Here is a 17,743-nt window from a genome sequence, read left to right on the forward strand (position 1 = left end):
CCGTGTGTGTGAATGCGTGTGTGTGTGTGTGTGTTCGCGTGTGCGTGCGTGCGTGTGTGTGTGTGTGTGCATGCGTGCGTGCACCGCGTGGGAGTGCACGTGTATGGAGGGATTAGTCATCCATGTGTGCTCAGCTGGTACCAAGGGGGGCGTAGTTTCATTTGGCTTGATGAGATTTTGACAAAGCTCTCCTAGAGATCATTTGCCTTTCAGGCAGGAGGGGATCTTGTAAATATTTTATTAGTGTGTGTGTGTGTGTGTGTGTGTGTGTGTGTGTGTGTGTGTGTGTGTGTGTGTGTGTGTGTGTGTGTGTGTGTGTGTGTGTGTGTGTGTGTGTGTGTGTGTGTGTGTGTGTGTGTGTGTGTGTGTGTGTGTGTGTGTGTGTGTGTGCGCGCGCGCGCGTGCGTGATTGGTGGGGGGGCCTTGCCTCAGCCTGGGGGGTTCATACAAAAAGCAAATTGAGTCATAGAGGAGATGGGGTGGGGTGTCTGACTACATCATGGAGTGTCCTCTTGAGGTTCACAATATTGAGAATTCCTAATCATCCAAACAATAACACAGCACTGGAACCGTGTTTGTACACAGTAAAATCACAAGTATTCCTTTATCCATGTGTAGCTCAGAGAGTGGTACAAATGTAACCAACTGGACCTGGGCCATTTGGTTACAGTTGTAGGGGCGTTGGTCCAGCATGTCTTTTACAGCAGTTTACATGTCAAGGACCCCTAAATTAAAATGTGAATAATAATATATTGTGCCCCCACACAATATTTGTGTTGTTAAAATGTTTCAAAAATATTCCAAATTTTTCTTTTTTTTTTCAAGATTTTTTGAAAATAGCTGATTGACACTGAGCTTATAGACAGGCTATTTTCAAATAGCCGATGTTTATGGGTTTAAGTCAGGGCTATTCAACTAGATTAGGCAGGGGGCCACAATCATAAAATTACTTGAAGTCAGGGGCCACAAGACCGTGACAACAAAACCGTTTAACCGCTTGTTGTGTGCTATAGGTGCGATAGGACACAATAATGGACACATTATGTCCATTATGGTAACTTATTAGGGCCTGATTCATACTGCATTCATGCATTTTGATGTTTGATAGGAACATTTCTGTGTCAGTCCTTTATAGTGCACTGGCTTAGATTTTGATATTAAGAAAAATAGGAAGTAGATATTTCAGTATGTTCTGTGCACTCTTTGTTAAAAGAGTATTGGGGACCAGGTGAAGTGTTTACATGTTCGTATGAATGAAAGGATTTTCATTTTGTTTGTTTTGAGCACTCGGGTGATAAGAGCACAAGGTCTTATGATGTAAGATGGAAGATGGACAAAATCCACAAAGAAATAGCCATAATAATTGCCGAACTACTTGAAAGCTACATTATTCTGAAAGTAGTTAGAAGTATGGAAGCAGACAACATTTCAGGCTGTTTTGTTTCTTTGTACTATGAAAAGGTCTTTATACTTTTAAAAGATATTTTTGTGGCAGACAGGAAATAGGGAGAGAGATGGGGGGGGGGGGGGGGGGGGGGTGACACACAGCAAACGCCGTCCGGATCGGGATCGAACCCGCGACTCACTGCAAGACTGGATTACCAGCTTATGTGGTATGTGCCTGGACCGGTAGGCCAGCAGGCACCCCGATACTTTTGATACTTAATACATTGTTTTTTAACACCAGATGCTTAAGTACATATGAAGTGAGCTACTTTAACAATTTGACCCAAGTGATTTTCTTATGGTTGACTTACACACCAAAGATTACATTTACCCGCATTTGGGTTCCTTGCGTCTTGACTGCAAATGCAGTACTGGTAGGTGTTAATTTGGGACCCTGAGTGAGTTACTAATATTCCTCCATTCTAAATAGTAGCCTGCATTTTCTTCTTATCTGTTAATGGTTGATTAACCATTAACAAGCTTCAGTTAACAGTTAAAAAAATCATTCAAAATGGTCATCCTGTACAACCAACCATATAATAAAAAATATGTACATTTAATTTAACATTGGAACATGTAAAAAGAACATGTTCCACAAGAAAGCTCCGCTGGGGCCGGATTTGGCCCGCGGGCCGCCCGTTGAATATCACTGGTTTAAGTGGTTAAAGTGATCCCAGAACCACTGGTTTACGGTGTCTGACTTCTGTGCTCTTTCAGATGCTGAATGAACGTCACGTGATGGTGCGCATCGGGGGCGGATGGGAGACCTTTATAGGTTACCTGCAGAAACACGACCCCTGTCGAGGAGCGGCGCTGGTAAGGCCTGAAGTCCGAGTGTGTCGGACCAAGGCCAAGACACCCAACATGAAGGACATGTCGCCTGATAGTTATATGGTGGTCGGTGCTCATTACCGTGGGAAGAAGTAATAGACTCTGAAAACTACTCTCTCGCTCGTTTCCGGCTGTGGCAGACAAAGGTGAACATTCCACCGTTCAGACCACAAGTGCTTCAGGACAGTGATTTAACATATTTCAAATATTCTATTAAAGGAGTAAAAGGACCACTTCACCCATTTTCAACCTATCTTCATATAAATGGTCCTTACTAGTGCTCATTTTAAGATGGCACCATATACTCAGTCTGTGTGTCAGAGTAGGGTGTGGACAGTTCAGAAACATGCCTACCGGTGACATTTTAAAAAAAAGGCTTCTATTTCACCGGCTTCGAATGCTATCAATGCATTGAATGGGAGATTATCACGTTTTATCAGACCATTGAATGGGCTAAGTAGGCGAGCTACCGTCTACCCCGCGATTTGTCAGACCATTCATTGGGCGTAATCAGGAGCTACTGACCTACCGACGGAGGCGGAGCAGTCCCCACAACAATATTTACGATTCTGTCCATATCGGTACATAACTCGAACGGCGCTGAGTAGGCACAGGCGAGGGTCGCACCGCTCCGGACGGCAACTCAGTCGCCTTAGCTCCTTCGGTGGCCCGTCGCGGGGCTCCACCTCGCCTGAGACTGCGCGCCTCCGTCATGGTCCGAAACCGAAACAACCAAAACCAAAACCGAAACTAAAGTATTTAAGTCATCTCCGTCGGTAGGTCAGTAGCTCCTGATTACGCCCACTGAATGGTCTGATAAATCGCGGGGTAGACGGTAGGTCGCCTACTTCGCCCATTCAATGGTCTGATAGAACGTGATAATCTCCCATTCTATGCATTGATAGCATCCGAATCAGGTGTCTATTTCAGCATGCTGACTTTCAAGGAAGAGAAAGGCTGTAGTTTCTATTAGCTTGGAATCCCCTTCGATTATGTCATTGGTGGGCATGGGTTTGTCCCATCTTATAATGAGCATAAGTGAGGACCAGTTATATGAAGATAAGGTTGAAAATGGTTAAAGTGCTCCTTTAAGCTGGACATTGTATTCTTCCTCTGAAGATGAAAAGGCACCAAATATTATTCTTTTACAAACTTTTGTCCCAGTGTTTTTTTATGACAGGACTTGTGGATGAGATAAATATATGGATACCTAGCTGCCTACACTACATACTGTACAATGATGGAGAATGTTTCTAGGGTGATTTCTAATGTCAAAGAACTTATTAAATGTATAGCTAGGTATGGGTTGCTATGTACAGATATGGGTTTAAACGTGTTACTTAAAAGTACTGTATGTGAAAATGTATTATGTAGGGGACTCTACAAGAAGAACTCTAGAAGACATTACATATACTTGATATACACTTAGACTGAAAGGATTTCTATTCTGAATGCTAAAGCTTCATAATGGTATATGGATTAGTACTCTAGACCTTACAAAGAAGAAAAAAGTAACATTTTACTCTGAGAGTATACTGTAATATATACAGTATACTATATACTATCATTTTTATTTTGTATGATCTTAATGAATAAAAGACAATCTGATTCTTATAATTCTGACATGAACTGACTTATCTTGAGGATTACTTCACAAAAAACTAATAGCACCCATAGAAATATTTTTCTTTTTATTTGGTTCTTACTTTTTTGTTTAACATTTTAGTTTAGTTTTTATACGTTTTTAGTTGGTTTGCTAGTTTTGTTTATTTGTTATTTCTTTGAAAAGGCTTGGTTTTAGTTTTGTTTTTATTAGTGTCCCCCAGCAGCAAGATGGTCTATTCCTAATATCTGCATAAGTGCCCTTGAGCAAGGCACTGAACCCCCCAAACTGCTGCAGGGGCTGCACCACGGGAGGACCTGCCCTCCGACCTCTCTGATGAAAAACATTATGTGTATGTGTAACTATGGAGGGATATGCCAAAAGACATATTTCAATTGCCTTGTGTACATTGACAATAAAGTCATCTTCTTCATTGTTTTATAGCAGTGGTTCCCAAACCAACTCAACTCAATTCGAGACCCAAAAACCTAATTTGGTGTCGCCCCAGGACCCAAACAAACAAATAATCCATTATAAATTAACCCCTTAAGCCCTATTTAATAGTGAAAATAGGATTTCTGATTTCTTTCTTTTTTCTTTTTTTGAAAACTGTCTTCAATTTGCAGCCTCACTTCTGCCCAATTCCACAGGCACTGTGGAAAATACAAACTGCTCAGTACACTGAAGCTACACATGAAATAAACGAAATAATGTGTGAGGCATTTCCAACAAACATACCGTGTTGCTCTGCTAGGGATACACACATGCCGTCTCTGTCTCCTGTCACTGACTGAGTGTGGATGCATGGGGGTGTGTGAAGCGAGCTGGTTTAAGTGCGTGCCAGTGCGGTGACAGGACGTTTCAAAATAAAGGTAAACCAAATGTACAGGAAGTGTCAAAATAAAGGTATCCCAAAATAAGCAAAATAACAAATTAAACTTTGTTATTATTCATTAAAAAAAACAAGATTTCACTTCATTGGTCCAGGGGTAACCGTTGAAAATATCCCAGTTAAAATATTTGTAGTTATCGGCTATTTTCAAATAGGCGATGAATATACCGTAGGTTTAAAGTGGTTGAATATTCGCCCCAGAATAGGGACGTTATAGGGTTCATTGTTAAACTTGGTGTTTACTGTTTATTTTTTTTATAAAAAAGTCAACTTCCTGATGATTTTACTATTTGAAGATCCGGATCCGGATCCGCCGATCCAGTCCAGGTTTTCTTTCTAATAAAAATAGCAAAATCAACAGTAAGTTAACATTTTTATTAAAAAAAAACAGTACTGGGTTTGGTGATGTTCTATATTGTCTGAATCGACTTTGTTTACATTCGTTTACATGCTAAAAGAGTGACTTTGAGAGCTGTTTTACTGTACAATGTAAGTCAATGGGGAGCATATTTTGAATGATCAATTTCTAATCAATGCAGCAATTGTTTTTCATTTCTTGTCCACCTTTGGAGTAACATCATGGCGAGGTAACTACACAACCCAAACCTCTACCAAAGTGGTCTTGCCCTTTAAGTAGACAACCCCAACCAATCACTGGAAGGGCTGATGATTGTCATCCAACACTCAGCAGATAAGCAGCACCTGGAAGTAACCACACATTCACAGACCCACTCTACTGACACTCTTCCACAGACACACTACTGACACACGTAACAGCCCCACCCTTAAAATCAAACTACGGGTAAGTTTGTAAACAGAACTATATCAGAAAATTAACATTACACAGGGTTGGACACATTTAACTACTTAGACTACACATAACTAGTGTCCAGGACTACACATGACTTGTGTCCAACATAATCACCACAATAAACGAGTAGGCTAAGGAAATCACTACATTATAACACCGAGTAATGATACATCACCTAACATACGAGTTGTGAATTGCTACATAACACAGAACACAGAGTAGTTAATATCATCACATAATACAACCGAGTAATGAATATACTACATATATACCACAGAGTAGCAACTACCACCACATCACACAGGGTTGGACACATACAAAGAAGTGTCCAACATAATCAGAAACTGAACAAGTAGGGAAAAATCACCACACGAGTAATGCTACCACTACATATAACACCGAGTAGTGATAACACCACATAACGAGTAGGGATAGTTCTACATAACACAGAGTAGTAATTTCTCCATATCATTGCATATCACAACACAACCGGGTAATGAATATGACTACATAACACAGAGTAGCACTATCACCACACATACACAGGTAGACAACACTACATTTTAAGACTCAACGAGTAGAACTCACTACATTACCAAGAACCTGCACCGGTGTTGGCTGATCCATACCTTGATGTGCCAATGATTTGTTTTTACTGAGCAACAAGGTTTGCATCTGCTATATGCACCTTGATCCGGGACACTTGGGAGTCAGCAGAGCTAGAGAAGAGCTAATCTAGGCAGTATCTTGATCCAGGAGGCATCACCTTGGGCCTTGCCCCTGTCTCACCCTCCCGATCAATCGGAGTGCTCACACCATTTGGTTTAAATGCCACATCGTCTCCCCCCATAGCACTAGCTGCTCCACTATTCAAGTTCACCGGATCGACCTGTGTTGGCAGAACCAACAACCCCCCAAGTTCACTTGTCTAGTGAACGTCCTTGGTTTCACACTTCACCGTCTGAATCTGTCGACTGTTAACAAATCATCCATAACTTGCTCAAATTTACCAATTGAGGGATCAGCCACAAGTGAAACCCAGTTTTTATTTTAGGTTTGCATGTTTACATAATATGTGACTTCAAGTATTAACTGGTTGACAAAACTGACATATGGAGCAAATCAATAAATAAACAAAATCAATCTAAACCTAATCTCAAGTTTTAAACTCTAACCTACCTAATCAACATGAAATAAAAGTTACAACAAAATGCTCATCCTTAAATACATTCTCTAAGCTAATCTACCCAAAATGTACTTTTACAAAAATCTGTCATCCATACACCAATACTAGTTTGACAAACCATTACCATTGACTACATACCCTCAGAAAGCCTTACACTAGTACGTTTAATGAAGGTGCACTGAAACATACATAAAATAGATAAGTGGTACAAACAAGACTGCTGGTGTGCAGGGGACAGTACTACTACAAGTACTGCCAAAGCCTTCAAGTGTTTGGTGCTGTTAAGTAGACAACCCTAACCAGGGCTGATGATCAGCAGATAAGCGGCACCTGGAAGTAACCACACATTCACAGACCCACTCTACGGTCACTCTGACAATCTTCCACAGACACACTACTGACACACGTAACAGTTTGTTATTGTGTTATTGCTACTACAATGTTGAACTAAGTTAATGATAAGTTTGTTCTGTATGAGATAGTGTATTATATGAATCATGTGTACCCTCAGATTACTATGGTGTGTGAATTATTTGCTACAATCTGTACACACAAAGGGCTTTTCCCCTGTATGAATCATCTTGTGTACCCTCAGATTACTCTGATCTCTGAAATGTTCGCCACAATCTGTACCCACAAAGGGCTTTACCTCTGTATGAATCCTCATGTGCATCTTCAGCATATCATGTCGACGAAAACCTTTGCTACAATTGGAACAAGTAAAGGGCATTTCCCCTGTATGAATTGCCATGTGTGCCTTCAGATTTCTATTTTGTCTGAATCCGTTGCAGCAAACTGTACACACAAAGGGCTTTTCCCCTGTATGAATCCTCATGTGCATCTTCAGCACATCATGTCGACTAAAACTTTTGCTACAATTGGAGCAAACAAAGGGTGTTTCCCTTGTATGACTTGTCATGTGTGACTTCAGATGACTAGTTTGTCTGAATTTGTTGCCACAATCTGTACACACAAAGGGCCTTTCCCCTGCATGAATCCTCATGTGTACATTCAGAGTACTAATCTGTCTGAATCCGTTGCCACAATCTGTACACACAAAGGGCTTTTCCCCTGTATGAATCCTCATGTGTTTCTTCAGATCACTACCATTTGTGAATATTTTGACACAATCGGCACAGGTAAAGCTTTTCTTCCCTCTTTGACTACTCAGGGATGTCGTTTGTTTTGATGATTTCAGGTCAGATTCAGAACAGTGTGAAGAGAGGAGCAGGTCATCACTACTTGGTTGTGATGCTCTACAGTCCTCTACATCAGTTTGTGTTTTCATGTGTTCAGTTTGGGTGCTGGCTAGAGGTTCTGTCGCTCTGTTTTCATCATTATCATCATCTTTTCAACACCAGTAATGTCAATGATGACCCATGAGCCTCCTTTGGTCTTTGAAGTAGTACCTCCTCCTGTTCTTCTTTAATCCGTGGAGGTTCTGGTTCGCCCTGCACCAATCTGGCTCTCCTCTCCTGCTGTTCAGGATAAACCTCTTCGTTACACACAGAGGGGTGCTGGTACCCTAGGCAAAGGATAAAATGGGAGTTAACTAATTAAAGGGGAATGAATGAATCCATAGGCTGTGTAATGTTTCTATTCTTACTGTCACTCTTAGTGTCTATAGTAGAAAGAAATGCAATGTCCACACAAGGATATGTAGTTGAGCGTTCTGTGTTCACTTCCGCACTTGGTTCAATGAATACTGGCGCGCATCTCACATGACGTCATTAACATGAGTCTGGGCTAAACCATTATATGGGTGAAACGATTATCCTCAGGATACTACATCCCCTTCATTTTAAAAGAAGTATTTCATGGGTTTCATGGCCCCTTAAAAGTTTTTAAAGCTTTAAAGGGCATGGGTTAAGTTCCTGCCCACCACTATCCTTTATGATGCCTCTGGCTTTCCCGGGCATTCCAGCAAAGAGTAGTCAAACAGTAGTCATAATTGACCAGCGACTCCTACAGGTTGGTCAGGATGCCTGTGTGGAGCAGGACTTAGATGTCACGGGTCATGTCACGGACAAATAGTAATTTGGGGGAAGTAAGTAAGTACATTTTATTCATATAGCACCTTTCACAGACAATGACATGGCTTTACAGGTTTAAAATCGTAAAAACATATAGAAAATAGAAAACAAATGAATAAAACAATATTAGTCATTAAAAGGACATTGAAAAGGAATAATTATTATAATTAATAATGAATTAATAAATATAATTAATAATTATTTTAGATTACTGCTAATAAAAGTGATAGTTTTTACCTGGAGGGAGCTTCGCTCCACACCTTACTAATTATAAGTGTCATCGTTGACCCATCATCCTCGTCTGGTCTTTGAAGATGCTCCTCCTGTTCTTCTTTAATCTGTGGAGGCCAGTGATGGACAGTGAAGAGGTACAACATTTTAGTACTGTACTTTTGTGTTGTTGTTGTTGCAAGCTTTGACTCTGCTACAGTACAGATAGAAGTCTAGGAACTAGGAAGGGACCACTTAAAGGTTAAATTTTGTAGTTTGTTTTCCATTTGAGGTTAAAACTACAGTGGGGTAAAAACATGGCAGGCTGCATATAACACTGACCTTAAGCAACACAGCTGCAGCTAATCAAATTACTAATGGGTGTGTTAGATTTTAGGTGTGTCAATACTGTCTATCGTGCTTCATGCCCATGGCTCTGCCTGGACACACCTAACACACTTATTAATCTATTTGGTCCAGCTCTGTTGCTTAATAGTCTGCCATGTTTTTAATCTGCTGTAGTTTTTAACCTGAACTGGAAAACAAACTTCAAAATCAGCTCTATTTAAAATATAGTGAAAATAGCTAATATAGAATATATCTAGTTGTGAGCTTGTATATCTGCTATTTTCAGATTGTTGTCAGTTTGTTTTTTTGTTTGGTTTCTTTGTTTGTTTCAAAATTTCAAAACAGCAATGCATTGATATTAAAGAGAAAATGTGTCTTTTTTTTACTTTGCTAGGCTCTGTTTCCTCCTGGACCAGACTGGAGTTCCTCTCTTGTCGTTCAGGGTGAAGCTCCTCTTCACACAGGAGTGGGAGATCTGTAGACGGAGGAGACAGGTGGTAACTCTCAGCAGAGAGCAACTCGATGTGCATGTTTTCTGATTGGAGAAGAAGACTGCAAGCCACAAGAGCAGACCTTGTAGCACAATGCTACAAGGTCACAATGCATCAATGTGTACATTTTCGGTCTTTGTTAGGAGTTGAGTGTGAAGGAGACTAATTATTAGTCTCTTTCAAGTCTCACACTGCATAAAGCTGGAACTCCAGTTCATCATCTTATCATATCATCTCTCTTTTTCTCACAAAATGCAATTACATTAAAGCTACGGTGTATGTTTTTGTTGACGTTCTTAAAAAAATACGTATAATGCATTATAATCTGCTTATAACATTGTAGAATTATAGTTATAATCACTCATAAGTACACATAATGCTTTAGATATATAATCTTTATTCCAGACTCATGCGTCCATATAAAAAGAAAAGACATCACATAATATAAAAAGAGACAGCAGTGTAAAAATATACAATGTATACAAATCAAAACAAAACAAAACATCACTCAAGCGCTCCCGCCCCCCACCCCTCCCCACTCACACCAATTCATAAGGCGGCTGTCAAGCGCCAAGTCAATAATTTAAAAAGTGTATAGGCTATTACGCCAATGCTCTCTAAGCCTGGATGAGTATCTATAACTGCTTCTCATAGGGTTGGTTAGAGCCTCTATGATGCTATTCACGGACACATCAAGCCGACACATAAATTTGTACATCAATTGTCTTAAAAGTGCATCACAAGTAGGCACACCAGTGGACACAAACAATTGACTGGCACTATGCCATCTAGGTATGTGAAGTAACAACCTCATGGCATCATTATACGCCACTCTGAGCCTCTGCAAACTCCTCACCCTGTAAGAGAACCAGAGATGAGCCGTATACAGAGGTGTGACATAGGCTCTGAACAGTGAACACTTAACATCATCAGAACACATAGAAAATTTCCGTAGCAGCATATTGGCCTGTCCATAGATTTTTCTACATTGTCTATAGATATCTCTGTCGTCCATCCAATCATCAGTGAGGACATGACCAAGGTATTTAGTTTCCTTACATACTAAAAGAGGACTCTCACACAATTGAAAAGCAGGGAAGGATTCTTTCCTGTCCTCTCTGCTTCTCACGATCATGATGTTACTTTTTTTAGCATTATATTTAATGTCAAAGTCTTTACCATACTGTGTGCAGATCCTCAATAATTGTTGAAGGCCAGCACTGTATGGACTACATAAAACCAAATCATCTGCATACATGAGATGATTGACAACAGTGTCACCCACAAGACAGCCAGTGTTGCACCCATTTAGCTGTATTGATAGGTCATCCATATAAACATTAAACAATACGGGGGATAAAATCCCTCCTTGGCGTACGCCATTACTGACATGAAATGGTTCAGAAATGCAATTGCCCCATTTTACCTGAAACATCTGACGTGCATACCAAAAGACCAGTATTCTAACTAAATATCTTGGAACACCTCTATCAATCAATTTCATAAATAACTTTGCATGGTTAATTCTATCGAAAGCTCTAGAGGCATCAATAAAGCATAAAAATACAGTAGAATTCTGGATTCTGTATTTGTCAACTATCTCCTTTAAGGCATATATACATAAATCAGTGCTATGTTTTCTTTTGAACCCAAACTGATTATCAGTAGTGAGAACAAACATCTCCAGCCTAGTTAGGAGAATTCTTCCTAATATTTTAGACAAGATACTGGCACGGGCAATCGGTCTGTAATTGTCCATGCTATTTAGCTTCCCAGCCTTGTCTTTCAAGACAGGCACCAGCAGAACAGACATAATAGATTCAGGAAGAACACCATGAACCATGAGGCCTGTGAAACACATAGCAAGCAGGGGACAGAGCCTAGAGCTGGCATACTTTAGGTGTTCTGCAGTAATACAGTCCAGTCCACAAGCCTTGTTGTTGTCAAGCAGCTTGATGGCATCAGAAACATCAACTGATTTGACTACCATGTTTGGGGATAGATCAACATTATTAATTACCACAGCATTGCTCTTAACACAGTTAAAAAGATTACAGTAATTTTCCCGCCACACTTTAGCAATCTTCTCTTGGCCACAGACACCCTCAATATCAGATGGTAAAGAGGTTTTAGAATTATTCATGACCCTGACCTCTTTCCAGAAGTCATCATAATTGCTTTTTTGCATTTTCCTAGCAAGAGAATTTGCCCTCATTGTGTTCTCCTTTGTCTTGATAAAACGAAGGGCATGCTTAAATTTTGCATTTGTTTCTTTTTTACGATCAAGTAAGTCCCCCTGTCTGGGAATGCCTGCCTCAGACCAGACTTTAAAGGCCTTTCTGGCTTCAGAGTGTTGCTCAGCCACAAACTCATTCCAACCGGGTTTGAGGTTAAAAACCTTGCTATTGACTTTACAGAATGGCTCACTAGAGTCAATTAAAGCTGATACAATATTGTCATACATGGCACACAAATCAGTAGCATGATGCGGTTCTGTACAGTTCACATTTAAACACATTAGTGAATCCCTGGGCAGTTCTGTATTTTTCAAAAAAATGTCTGACAGGATAGAATATCTCTCAATGTCCTCTTTGGTTAGTTTTGACCAGACCAGCTTCCCTTTGTTAACAGCACTACCAGTAACAGTCAGCTGGGGTACAGTCTCAACATTAATCTTTATGGCAATGGGTATATGATCAGAAGTGGCCAACCCATACAGAATCTCTATATTATCCAGTGAGGCATGAGCATCTGCAGTAGACAAACAATGATCTAGCCAAGATGTTGTATGCCATGCTTCACTTACATAAGTGAAGCTGTTGTCAGGCAGAAAACCTTTACTAGATAAAATTAAACAACTGTCATTACAGAACTCTATCAGATGTTTTGCAAATAGAGAGTTACAGTCAGACAAGTCTGCATTATAGTCCCCAATGACAGACACAAGTAGAACCACTGTCCTCAATAAAATAATTAATAAAAGCTAACCTATGCAGGAATTCATCTTCAGATTTATAAGATTCACAGGGTGTGTACAAATTTAAAATTATGAATTTCTTCTCATTAAAATTAATCTCTAATCCAATGGCCCAGTCAACATTAAGTCTTACCACCTTCACCATTGGGTCATATTTAATATTCCAAAGGATAGCCACTCCACCTGCTATCCTGCCTTGGACTATCTTTGTGCTGAGGTCAGTGGTAGACTCACCAGCACCATGAAAATTGTCATGTATCGTGTTAAGTTTATCAAGGTCTTGTTTGGCAAGCAAGGTCTCTTGTATACATAAAAAGTCACACTCAGCAAGCAATGTGTCCACCACCAGCCGTCGTGATTTATCCGCTTTTTAATGATCATCACATTAAAAAGCATTTTATAATTACTTATAAGGTCAAGTACCATAATTGCCTACTTCGTAATTGCTGGTCACTCACAGACTTTTGGCCAGGATGATACAATATATCATTCTAAAAATATGAGAATTATAATACTTCATATTATGAAGTATTATAATTATCATAGTTTCAATAAATTCTAATAATTTCATATAATGCATTACAATTACAATAATTGCGTGATTGTAAGTCACTAAGTGGCCATTTGATGCTTTAAGTGAAAAAATAGATATAATTAAAAGTATTAAAAACATCACAAAAATAATTTCAATTATTTAATCATAACAGACAATACATTGAGTACTGGTAAGGTACTCCAGTTTGACACAACTGAATGATGGACATTACTCACTCAAAAAGACCTGCAACCTTAAACAATATTGATGTAACTCCCTCCAAGCACAGACAGACACAAGTGGTTTCCTTGCTACTGATTTATTTGAAGGTAACTTCAAATCCCTCCAATCCACGTGAAAACTACAAACAATAAACATAAAATAAGCATGTTACAATAACATAAGATAGCGTCATGCACAGCATGTAAAATAGACATTTACCAGAGTAAAATACAGACAGTACAAACAAACAAACAAACAAATACCTCGTTGGCTGCATGCTACACATAAAGGGAGTACTTCTTCAGTCTTCAGGTCCTTACTTATAACCCTTTCTTATGACTTTAGACAGTAACCTTTCTTATAACTTTTAAGTTTAGACAGTCTCTTGTGCCCAGCATGACACAGAGCTTCTATTCTGCACCTTCACATTCACATGAGAGCGGACCAACGAGACACAGAACGTGACTTTAACACTTCAAAATAAAAGCATTACAACAACTTCACAAATAATCATGAAATAATGTACACATACACATTAACTTAAATACAGCCTTATTATGAACTTGGTCTTAGAGAAATAAAAAAAATTGTTAACTTATAAACGATGACAGCAGTTACAATTGACTTTACCTGTAGCTGCATATTTTACTTTCATATAAATGCTTGATCAACAAAAGTGACTCCTTAACAAAAAACATGGCATGTCTCAACCTTTTAAGAGATGAGACAAAGAGTGAGAGAGTGAGAGGACATTCACAGTGAATTAAGTGTCAAAGGGTAGCAGCTCATGATTAGATGTCATCTTTGTGATCTTGTCTTTGATCTCCATAGTCATCGCTGAATGACATCTGTCCACAAAAGTGGACAGCTTCTCCACCTTCTCATTCCAGGGACACAAGGCCTTGAACACTTCTGCAGCTGCAATTCTTAGAGAACTACCTTTATAAAACAACGCTTGCAACAACCTTTGACTCTGTGTGGACTGCATTGAATAATACATGTCTGTACGAAAATATAATAAATAAATGGCACACTAAAGGTTAAACCCCAATCACAAGACAAATCTATTTTTGTCGAATGTTCGCCACAAGAATAGAGACACTAGGGTTCATATGATTAACAGGTTCTTTGTACGGCAGTGGAGCTATGCTATAGTACCTCAACTACAGTACCCCAAAGAACCGCTGAAGAACCAATATTTGTTTGTGTGATATGGGTTTATCTAAAATTGGGTTTAGTTTACACTAAAAAGGTAGTGTAAATGAAGCATACATTTTACCTCACCGGCAGTAGCAGGAACAACTTTGGAATGTGATGATGGTTCTGGTTGTGTTGTCACTGTAGCTGAGTCAGGCTCAGCTTGAGTAGAAGGACCTAAGCAGGTCCCCACCAAAACGAGTTAATAAAGCATCACAGTCAGTTAAACCACTTGAACTCTAGTTTATACTTTGATCTACAAGCTCTTGAAAATGTAAACATTGTTGCATTTTTTAAAATGGTTTGAATAATTAAAAATGCCTTGACACAAATGACACAAATCTTCTCTTATGGGCCCCCTGGCACAAAGTATTTTAAGATGACGGTGCACGGCCAAATACATAATAATTTTGGGGGTCCTTGACATTATAATACTGGCATGCTATGAAATCAGCATAGTCACACATGGAATGACAGTTAGTATAAAGTAAACTATGAACTAAAATTGATTTAATTCTCCCTCACCAGCAGCAGCATAAACTTGGGAATTTGATGATGGATCCGGTTGGGTTGTCACTGTAGCTAGGTCAGGCTCAGCTTGAGTAGAAGGACCTAAGCAGACATATAAGAGATAATTAATAATAACCAGAAAACTGTTACCTTATAATACTTGCATACTGTACATCACCGTCACACATGACGTAAAATATCACAGTTATATGAACTACTGATCTTCCCTCGCCCGCAGTGGTAGGAGAAACTCCTGCCGAACTGTCAATATTTAATGTCACACGTACAGCCAGACCTCTGTCTCGTCCAACTCTACACAAGATTAGTCTGTCAATGTGGGACAAGCTGACTCCCAGGTCCTCCTACATCGAATGACATTGGTCCACGTGCCAGATTGACAGCTAGGCGACAAATGAGGTCCAGGGGGTGTGTGTTACTCACAGCCTGCCTTGGTCACAGTGCAGTAGCTGTCATCCTGCAGAGTGAAGAGGGGCATTGGGGGCGGCCAGTGCAGAACAGAGCTCAGGGACTGATTCAGGGCTGCGTCTGGGTCATAGGAATGCGTGTGGTGCTGACGGGACACGTTGTGACCGGTTAGATGGCCATCACTGTTCGGCATCTGCTTTATACGTGTATACACACACACACACACACACACACACACACACACACACACACACACACACACACACACACACACACACACACACACACACACACACACACACACACACACACACACACACACACACACACACACACACACTCTGTAGACAAAGTATTTTAAATGTAACGGTGCTGGTTTCTAATATTAAATCAATCAATCAAACACGCACACGCGCACACGCACACACGCACACACGCACACACACACACACACACACACACACACACACACACACACACACACACACACACACACATACAAAATCCCTCTAATGTCTTTGAATATATGTCATGCAGATGTCAGCAGCAGAAAACATTTCTGTTGTTCAGTTTTGAAATGTCCATTTCTGCTAAGCAGCAATCTAAACGCTTCGACTAATTTGATTTACATTAGGACAAATCTACGCGACTGCAAAGACAAAACGGAAATGGGCGGGGGGGGGGGGGGGGGGGGTGGTGACATCCGCTTTACTCTATGATCATTTTCAGCTCTTCCTTTGCACAGACTGACGGAATCATTTCAATTTTGTGTGAGTCAACAGTCTGGCTCGACATTCTAGGTTACCTGGTATTTCTCCGAGTTATAGATGTTTAAGTAGTAGGCAGAGTATTGGGACGGCTGATATAAGTTGTAGTGGGATGTACCCATCAGCAGGTCTGCAGATGATGACTCAGTCTGTCTCTGGATGCTGGCGGGGGGGTTGGAAGTTGGTGTAGAGTCACTCCCTGGACACAAGGCAACAGCTGATTAGCAACACAAAGTCTACTAAAGTCCCATTCACTTTCCAAGAGATATGATGGTGTACATCTGGCTCTGCATGGCTCAATTTCTCTGTCTCTGTCTCTCTCTCTCTCTCTCTCTATCTCTCTGCCTCTGCCTCTGCCTCTGCCTCTGTCTCTCTGTCTCTCTGTCTCTCTGTCTTTCTGTCTCTCTGTCTCTCTCTCTACCCAATATCTTTTTTTTTTTCATTCCAGCTGTTTCTTTCTCTTTTTTTAATCTTTCAGGAAGATTCCACACAACTTCAACTGTGTAACTTCATGCTCCCCGCAGATTCTCAGGTCAGGATACCAATTTAATCCAGTCAGGATAGAGAACTCAGGATAAACAAGTGAAATTGGAAATGATGAAACAAATAAATGAGCATACAAAACTGGAAATGTAACACAAGCTGATAAATGATCTTTGTGGGGTTCTATATCCCCCAACTGGATAAAATTGGTATCAAGACCTGAAAATGAATTTTCTGTTTAATAAAATGCTGGAGAGAGCGAGAGACAGGGAGACTCTTGTTACGGAACAAACACTCTCTCTATAACAATGATAATAACGGATTCAGAATATAGAATGTGTGCGTGTGACTCACAGCCTGCCTTTAAGGCCTTATTAGTCTCAGTGCGGTTACCGTTGTCAACCAGGGAAAAGACAGGGACGGAAGGAGACCTCTGCACGCAGTCTTGAGGGGAGAAGCTGTGACTGGATAGACGGCTGTCACTATTGGGCATCTGCTATAGACACCCACACCCACCCACACCCACACACACACACACACACACACACACACACACACACACACACACACACACACACACACACACACACACACACACACACACACACACACACACACACACACAGACAGACAGACAGACAGACAGACAGACAGACAGACAGACAGACAGACAGACAGACAGACAGACAGACAGACAGACAGACAGACAGACAGACAGACAGACAGACAGACAGACAGACAGACAGACAGACAGACAGACGGACAGACAGACAGA

The 17,743-nt window shown here is 40.3% G+C and overlaps 1 protein-coding gene across 1 annotated transcript in view; it reads left to right on the forward strand.

The window, feature by feature from the left end:
* Positions 1-2,402, forward strand: part of gas2b (growth arrest-specific 2b) — a 20,092-nt gene extending 17,690 nt beyond the window's left edge. The window contains exon 9 of the mRNA XM_084054542.1: positions 2,164-2,402. Coding sequence (XP_083910668.1) covers positions 2,164-2,373 — 210 coding nt within the window. The 3' untranslated portion in view covers positions 2,374-2,402. The remainder of the gene's footprint in view (positions 1-2,163) is intronic.
* Positions 2,403-17,743: the final 15,341 nt, after the last annotated feature.

The sequence above is a fragment of the Gymnoscopelus microlampas genome, assembly GCF_963454915.1.
Source record: "Gymnoscopelus microlampas genome assembly, chromosome: 1".
Lineage (NCBI taxonomy): Eukaryota > Metazoa > Chordata > Actinopteri > Myctophiformes > Myctophidae > Gymnoscopelus > Gymnoscopelus microlampas.